This window comes from Phyllosticta citribraziliensis (assembly GCF_038025025.1).
Source record: "Phyllosticta citribraziliensis strain CPC 17464 chromosome Unknown J3D65scaffold_13, whole genome shotgun sequence".
NCBI classification, from domain to species: domain Eukaryota; kingdom Fungi; phylum Ascomycota; class Dothideomycetes; order Botryosphaeriales; family Phyllostictaceae; genus Phyllosticta; species Phyllosticta citribraziliensis.
In genome coordinates this window covers 880,963-889,509 of record NW_027117350.1, presented here as the reverse complement: position 1 = coordinate 889,509, position 8,547 = coordinate 880,963, and the positions used below count along the sequence as shown (strand labels likewise).

General features: G+C 61.1%; 2 protein-coding genes across 2 annotated transcripts; one reads left to right on the top strand and one right to left on the bottom strand.

The window, feature by feature from the left end:
- On the bottom strand, nt 1-3,036 carry J3D65DRAFT_671787 (pheromone-regulated membrane protein; the record flags this gene model as incomplete). Its single annotated transcript, XM_066803422.1, has 1 exon — nt 1-3,036. The coding sequence occupies one exon, from the start codon at nt 3,034-3,036 to the stop codon at nt 1-3; it is 3,036 nt and encodes a 1,011-aa protein (XP_066650935.1).
- A 2,042-nt stretch (nt 3,037-5,078) lies between these two features.
- On the top strand, nt 5,079-8,500 carry J3D65DRAFT_140657 (uncharacterized protein). Its single transcript, XM_066793984.1, has 3 exons — nt 5,079-5,268; nt 5,320-7,351; nt 7,532-8,500. Exons 2-3 carry the CDS (start codon nt 5,332-5,334, stop codon nt 8,311-8,313), a joined length of 2,802 nt encoding a protein of 933 aa, XP_066650934.1. The 5' UTR covers nt 5,079-5,268; nt 5,320-5,331; the 3' UTR covers nt 8,314-8,500.
- Nucleotides 8,501-8,547: the final 47 nt, after the last annotated feature.

Sequence of the window (8,547 nt, the reverse complement as noted above, 5' to 3'; positions counted from 1 at the left end):
TTAGAAACTAAACAAGCCGCTCCTCCGCTTGCCAAACGGATAGATGACCAGCGCGCTCAGGAACAGGCCGACCGTGATGCCAATGGCGACCTGGATGACCGAGTATCCGACGCTAAATGCCGCGCTGTTGAGCGTCGACGAGTCGGACCCGCTGGCCACGGTGGTGACGCCGCCGCTGGTGCCGTTGTGGACGATCTGGTCCGCCGACGTGATGCCCGACACCAGGCTGCCCGACACGGCCAGCCCGGACGGCACCTGCACGAAGATGGCCGGCAGCATGGCGGCCGCCGCGACGCCGTAGCCGACCTTGCGCGCGCGCGGCGTGTAGATGGCCGACGCCGCCGACGACCCCGGCGGCGACATGTCGTCCGAGTCGTCGTCGACGCGCTTGTTGGGGAACGCCGACATGATGGAGCGCGTCTTTTCTTTCGCCGCCGCCTTCTTGCCCAGCGTGCGGCGCCGCAGGTGGCGCCAGCGCGGCCGCAGGTGGTTCTCGTACAGGTCGAGGAAGAAGTTGTCGGCCTTGGTGCCCAGGCGCGAGTAGAGGTTGGCCATGGCGCCGATGGCGAGGGCGCCCAGCGTGCTCGAGATTTGCGTGTTGTTCGCGAACCGCTGCGACGAAAACTTGTTGACCAGGTAGCCGAGGAACGAGATGGTCACCATGATGGGCATTTGCTTCCACTTGGCTTGGTTGATGATGCAGAGGCAGATGGTAAAGGCCGGTACGAAGAAGAATGTGTAGCCCATGGGCATCTGGTCGGTGCACGTCGTGTCCGACGTTGCCTTGTGGTCCATGACGCCATACAGGACGATGCCTATTGTCATGCCGAAGCCGAGGAAGAGCGAGTAGATGATGGCATACACCATGCGGACCGAGCCCGCAACCAGGTGCTTGGACTGCAGTTCCGAGCTGGCGCAGAGCACAATGTATCCGGGAAGAATGAGGGCGATGCTACTCTGCGCCAGCGCCGAGAAACAGAAAAGTTTGCCGCCCTGGATGGAGCCAAAGGCGCGAGCGAAAAAAGACGTGAGAACCGCGGCGCTAATTTCAAACACGTTGTTGAAGAGATTCGACTGCGCTGCTGCAATCAACTGCAAGTAACCCACCATGCATCCGAGAAAGAAGGCTATCGGGAGGTCGATCAGCCGCGCCTCAAAGGCAAACGGCCCCACGCAGGCGCTGGCCAGCCCGTACACAGGGACTAGGGTCCAGGGCTTGAACTTTGTCAGCCGCTTAAGAATCTCCTCGAGGCGCTGCGTCGCCTCCTCGACGCCGATGCGGTCGTGGACGACGTCCTTGTAGCAGGCGTGCGTGTCGCGCAGCTTGCCCAGCTCGACGCCCTGGCTCACGCGGACGAGCTTGACCTCGGTCGTGTGCGTGGTCGAGTCGTCAAACGAAATAATCATGCATCCGGGAATGTAGAGAAACTGGCTCTCGATTTCGAGCACGCGAGCCGACATCTTCATGCAGTCCTCGAGACGATGCGTCGGGGCGCCAAACAGCATAAGCGCCCGGCACAGCTTCAGCAGATAGCGCTGCCGGGCCATGACCTGGCTAATGTGCACCGTGATGCGAATCTCGTCCGCGAGGCGCGGCTTGCCCAGCTTGTGCATGGCCGTGGAAATGGCGCCGCCGCTGCGAGTGCGCTTGCCCATGCCCGGCCGCGGCGCAGACTTGAGCTTCTCACGCACGTCGTCAAAGCCGCCCTGGGCTGACGGCGCGGCCAGCATGGCCGACGAGCCGACCAGCTGTGCCAGCGACGATTGCGACTCCTTGGCTGCCTGGTGGTGCCCGTGGGGATGGTGGTGGCCACCGTGCCCGGGCAGGTACCAGCTCCGCCGCGACTTTTGACCGCCGGACCCGAGAGTCGGGGTCGTGGTCCCGGAGGCCGGCGGAGATGTCGTGGGCGTCATGGTATACGGCGTTCCGCCGAGTGTGGGACTCGCCGTTCCGCTCGTCCCGCCGCTGTTGTTGCGGGAGTGACCGCCCCATTGATGATGACCTTGATTCTGGGCGCTGTAGAGGTTGAGCAGGGCTCCAAAAATTCCACCGCGGTACTTGTCGGGCTCTGCCACGTAGTCGTCCATGTTCTTTTCCATGGTGGGAGTCGCAGGTCGTGAGATGAGGTCTTGAGAGGGTGCGAGCATTTGGCCATTTCTCCGTTCGCGAATGGTATGTGAGCGGACGAGCTTCTTGGCCTCTTCGAGAGTGCCATTGTCCACCGGTTTCCTTTTCTCTTCCTCTTCCTCGTCCTCGGAATTGATGCCATCGAGAGCGCCGTGGTGGGTCTGCCGGCGAAGTGGTTGCAGTTGGTGCATGGGTATGTCGTCTGCTGTCGAGGCGCGTTTTTCATTCTTCAATTCAAAAGAATTCCGTCTGGACGAAGGGGCCGAAGCGCTGCCCACGCTCATGGCCAGCCTGTTGGCACGGTCGCGAGCCTCATTGCGCGATCTCTTGGCACGCGTGTCCTCCTCGTCCGACTCTTCAATGGCGCCAGACTCGAGCTTCAACGAAGGGGCCTTTCTGATGGCCGGCTTGGGCCTTTGCGGTAGCGGCTGACCAAAGGCCTTGTGGACGGCATTGACCAGCTCCTCGGGAGCCGGCGGGCGGTCGAGGCCACTGGGGGTGGGTGAAGCATATCCAGACCGTGGCGTGGTGGCTCCCGAGGTAGGGTTCGACGAGGCTCCTCCTGGTCCGTAGGCGCCGCGGGGGTTCAGGCGGTCGTTTGCGCTGGGCGACTCGTTGGACGAGGTGGTGAAGCCGACACGCTTGCCCTTTGGTTTTGTTTCTGTCGTGGTGCCAGTGGCCGGGGGCGAGTGGAGGAAGAAGGAGGGGCCACCGGTGGCGTCAGTGTTGTCATTGTCGGACTGCTCGGTGCGGATGGCAGGGACATTGAATGTCGGCGTGGTGGTGGAGTTGTTGCTGCTACTCGAACCACTGGGGTCAAGCAGGGCTTCGTCCCTTGAGTCTGGGCCGGACATGTCCGCAAATTGGTCGTCGTCGAAGTCGGGGAGGAGGTGCCATTGAGGGTTCATAAGTGTAAAGTGGGTAATGGTTGAAGCTATGACGTGCGCAGGGCCTGGACCAAGGAAGCTGGAACAGCCAAGTGCTTTCGGGGTGATCTACGCCGTGAAGATGGGTCCCGCGGACACACGTGGACGGTGGTTGCCAGCACAGATGGCGGGTCGAACAAAGGGAAATTGGAACTTTGCTAGTTGGAGAAGGGTTCCGGCTTTGGTTGGGCCTCAACGGCGCGTCTCGTGCCTGCTTTGACTTTTTTGCAGTGGGTTTCGCGACGGGCGGCGAGGCGAGATTCACAATGGACGGTCGGTGTTGGAGTGAGATGAGCAAATCAAAGCGACGGGCGCGGTGGGGCGTCGGTGCGGGTGGGTGGGATCGGATGGGAGCTGTTGCGGTAACCACGGGTAGGTTGATCAGGGCGAGACTAAAAGGCAGAGGTGAAGGATGAATGTATATCAGTCGTCCCCTATGTTTTCGGGGGGGTGGCAGGGAAGCGCAGGGCAGGGCGGGAAGGCGAGGCGAGAATCAAAAACAAAGGCGCGAGAGGCGTGAGAGGTGTGCGAGGTGAGTGGTTGAGGTTTTGCAGCATATCACAGCAGCCACGGCTCCCACGCCCGCACACACACACACGAAAGATGCAGAGGTGCTTGGCTGTGGGAGGCGACGGCGGCGGCGACCCACTTATTCCCTGCTTATTCTTAGCAGGACGGCGCGCGTCTCCCTCTCCCCACGGGTGAACAGAGCAGCAGTCGGCCACCATCGGTCGTGTTGAGCTGAGGCTCAGTTTTGCTTAGCGGGTGGCCGGCGAACCATCCGCAAGACTAGTCGAGCTAACGGCGTGCCTGAAGACGAAGGGGTCCGATTGCGAGCATTCCGGACGGGAGCCGCGCAATGCCTAGCCTCTCGCTCGCTCGCTCGCTCTTCGGCGTCGTGTGGTGTTGTGGTTTGGGCGTCGGAAGCATGCTGTCGTACGCGGCTGCAAGGTACATGTGCCTCGTTCGCTGGCCTGATCTGACCTGACGTTGTGGCCGACGAGACGAGACTAAAGTCCGAGAGTTCCTTCACATGCAGGGCGTGGGGGGACGTGGACTTGGATGTGGACTCGGTCGAGGGTGGAGGCGGGGACTGCAGTGGACTGGACTGGCGACCGGTGTGCTGGAGCGAAGACATATGACGACAGTGGATTCTTTGTCGCTCGCCGCTCTCGTCGACCCTTCCCTCGCCCTGATGCATCCCTTCCTGGGCTGTCTGTCTGTCTGTCTGCTCTGCTTATCACGGGATTTTAGCGCTGAATAATGCCATGGCCATCGCCATCGGATGCCCTGGCCACCGACGACGACGAGCTTATCTCTGATCGAAAAGTCTCGACACTGGAACGAGGAGCCACTCACCAAAAACCACTCACCAGTCACCACACCACCCGACCCGCCGCCCTCGATTCGTCGCGCAAGTCGCCACCCGTGTTTCTGCGCTCGCGATAGTTGCCGTCCTGTCTGTCGTCGCAACAGAGTCACATCACGCCAAAAGCCACGATACAGCCACTGCTGCCGTGTTTCGAGCCAAGGCCGCCTCTGCCGACGTGCGGAAGGAACGCGCCGACGGCTGCGCTGTGGGCGGAAGGCCTTCCGTCGCCAGGATCCCCAGCCTCAGGGCTCAGGCTCAGGGCGCGGGCTCAGGCCCAGATTCGAGAAGCCCAACGAACACAACCATGACTCTCGTCCATCAACACCACTCACTCACTTCTTCACTTCGTTGCGTTGGCTAAGCGCCCGTCCATATTGCACCAATTTTGTGCAGATGCAGCCATGCCCGCCATCCATTGGCTCTCTCGCCTTGGCTGCACCTCGGCGCTAAACACCAGCCCCGGGACACCTCTCCACGCCCAGCGAATGCACCCTCTGCATGCCATCACCTAGCCGCTGCTAATTTTGTCCCCCACCATGCATCTCGCCAGTATAGACAGCTCACCTCTGCTTCCCGAGCGCGTGCGAGGGCGCTTGCAGTTCACTTATCATCATGGGCCTCTCTCCGCTGCTTCTCACCCTCCATGCATGCTCGCTGATACGACAAATCTCACCATCTTTTCCATTCCTCTTTTTTAGTTTCCTTGTGTTTTCGTCGCCGCTCCTTTTGCTTTCGCCCTCGGCCGTTGACCGGCCCAACCATCCAACTAATTTTTCATATTCGAATACGAAAACTTAATCGCCTTTCCTAGCCCAATGTCGTAATACCCAGCGACTGCACTGGTGAGTCCACGTCGGCCTCGGCTCCTATCCATGCTGACCATTGACTCCTAGTCCTGTTCAAACATGCTTCTTGGCTTGCCCCAGACATTACTCATTCTCTTACCGTCTTTCGCATCGGCGTATCCAAGAGCATCCTCGACACGTGCACTGGCCATTGAGACATCCTTCCCTTCGTATCTGCACCCAAACGTCCCCGAGTGCGCCCAGCCATGCCTGCAGACCATCCTTCTAGACGACTATCCTTCGACATGCTCCACTGCAGCTGACATTGCCTGTTACTGCACTCAGTACAGCTCCTCTGGACTGACTCTGGGCGAGGCCGCCTACGAGTGCGCTGTTGCTGCTTGCGCTTCTACCAGAAATTTAGCTTCCACTTACTCCATCTGCGATGGAATTGCAGCGGCCGTTGCGCCAACGCACACAATCCTTACTTTTACCGCCCAAATCACCAGCACTGCCTCGACGTCTACCAGGACAGGCTCCTTGAGTACTTCGGCAGTTGCCCATAATTCCACCATCCGGAGCACTTCGACTCCAGCAGCGAACTCGACAGCCCATGCAAGTGGTTTGTCGACCAAGCAAACTCCCAGCTCTACCTCGGCACGTGCCTCATCAACCATTGTTCCATGGACGACGGCCACAGCTGCAAACTCCAACAGCACCGCCTCGTATGGTCAAGATGGTCTTAGCAACTCTGCGGTTGCTGGCATCACCGTTGGAGGAGTTGCCGGCGCTGCTTTGCTTATTGGCGCCGTGTTTTTCCTTGCGTGGTTGAGAAAACGCCACAGGCGCAAGAACGAAGACGTGCTGGAAAAGAGAGACAGGGACATTTGGTCGGTAACGCCTCCAGCAGACCAGGGACCGGACAATCTAGAGCCATCAGACCTCGCCGCCTTGGGATCCCTTCCTCGCGATCCGAACGCAAACCGAGGACCTCCCAAGGATGCCAGAGACCCTCGATCTGGTGGTGGAGTGGGCGTATCGTTGCCCCAGACCACAGTTGACCGCGGTTGGACAATCAGACTTCGGACCCCATCACCACCGGCAGACCAAATTGGACTTGCCATCAGTCAAGATCCTGTGGCTGTAGATGCTGCCTTGGCGTCCGCATCAAGTGAGAGAACCGTCTCGCAGCTCTTGCCAGATAAACCTGAGCCCGCGCACTACGCAAATGGATCCAGATCGGAGACGATCCAGCCATCGGCTGCCGTGGTGGCTGTTCGACCTCAACTGTGCCGCGAGAGTTCGCAGACTGTTTTTGAGGAAGATTCGGGGCGTCAATGGAGAAGAGATTCAGTTCCGTCCCGCAATCCTCCGCCGCTCGTCCCAATGGCTGCACATCATCGTCCGCAGTTTGCAGAAGACTACGTACAAAGCCCCGAAGCTATGCAGGCAACGGGGCTGCCTATAATGGCACCGCCAGCCCCAAATTATCATCGCTCAACTTGGCCCTCTCCGCCTCCGATCCCGTCTCCTTTGCGAATCCAAAGGCCCTCAGAAGTCACGGCAATGACAACAGACAGATCTGTTCAGGATCCGTCGACTTTTCATGCTCCCGTCAATCCCTATGTGCACGTCACGCAAGCCAGCTCTTCCAGTGGTGGGACGACCACCATTTCCAGCTCTGGCAGCGTCTCTCAACACCCAGCCCAGTACACCACCAGCCCATCCAGCATGACAAAGACGCCACCCGAACACTACACGCCTTATTTAGCCCAGCCGACAATCCGTCCAGTAACTCAATGGCCAGCGGGCGCCTCGCCGCCACCCCCACAGGCGCCAACGACGGCCCGCATCCCCACGCCTCCGCAATTCCTCCAACACTCGCCATCCCGCTACCAACAGCCGGCCCGAAAGCCCGTACCCCAGCGCCGGCGTGCGTCGACGGCATCTCTAACGTCAATCGAGTCCGCATCGCCAAACGACCCGTCGCCTCCCGAGGAACCGGCACCCGCAGCAAAACAACTCACCCCCCCTGAATCCCGTCCAACCGCGAGCTGCACGCCACCCCCTCCCGCGGCCGCCTCGCAGTCTCCGCACAACTCGTCGCCCATTTCCGATCTCCGCTATCCCAAGGTGCCCCGCTCGAGCAGCCAGGCCGTGCCGCGTGGTGTTGAGCACTCTCCCAACGCGTCATCTTCGTCCGAATCGACGCCCATCGCCGTCCCGCCCTTGAGTCGCAGCCAAGCACCCAGCCCGACTCCCACGCCCCAGACGCAGACGTATGCCGGCCCAACATCCTACGCAGCCAACACGTCCAAAGCGCTCGCAGCCCGCCGTCTCGGACCAGGAGCGGCCGAGCATCTGGCAAAGGGGATGCTGTTCAGCCAGGCGCAACAACCGCAACAGTTGCATCCCGCGCCGCCCCAACAGCAGCAGCACCCGCCGTCGCAACACTACCCCTACCCCTTCCCCTTCCACTACCAGGGCCATCCTCCCACCACCACCAATGGCGCACCGCCCGACACGCTGCACGCCCCCGCGCCGCCCTACATGACCGTCTTCCACAACGGGAGCAGCGGCACTCTGAGCGCGGGGCCGCCCTCCTCGCAGCAGACGGGCCGCACAGACCGCAGCAGCCATGCCAGCGGCGGCGGCGACGCCGTCGTGCCGTGGAAAGACTACCCATATCCTCATCCGCATTCTTCTGGTGGCGGTGGTGCGAGTGCGAGGGGTGCCCGGCCGCCGCCGGCTGCCGGACGCAACGACAGCTCCGACAGCTGCGGCAGCGGCAGCGGTAGCAATGCCTCGGGCGGCAAGATTACGCTCGCGGGCTCCATCGTGCTGCGGGAGGGCCACCACCACCACCACCATGGTCGTGGCCAGCAAGGTCAAGGTCAGGGGCAGGCGTGGGAGCGATATCGTGCCCCAGCGCCGCAGTCACAGACGCAGATGCAGCCACCGGCACCCGGCCTCTACGAAGGATACGGGTACGGCGGCGACGAGGAGCTCTGGTCCGCGGACCAGGCGGCGGCGGCGACGCAGCGCCTCACGCCGACGCGCGATGGTGGCGATTTGGTGTTGAGGGTTGGACCGATGAGGTAGGGTGGGCTAGCTTTCTTGCTAGCTCGCATCTCACGACCCGCGCACCTTCTTTTCCATCTTTCGTCCTTGTTTTCTGTCTCCTTTTCATTCGTTGTGGGGACTGGACCGTACAGGACAGGGCAGGATAGGGTTGCAGGCAGCGTTGATCGTGCCGTCCCGCCGTGCCGTCCCATGCGGGTGCTTTGTGTCTTGCATCCAACGTCGGCACAAAAAGCAGTGCGCCCCTCTCGTTTC

Excerpts from the sequence above, each read along its gene's own strand:
- J3D65DRAFT_140657 (XM_066793984.1), top strand. The coding sequence starts at position 5,332 with ATGCTTCTTGGCTTGCCCCAGACATTACTCATTCTCTTACCGTCTTTC. Across the intron at positions 7,352-7,531 it reads CCGCTATCCCAAGGTGCCCC|CGCTCGCAGCCCGCCGTCTC; the intron begins GCTCGAGCAGCC and ends ACACGTCCAAAG.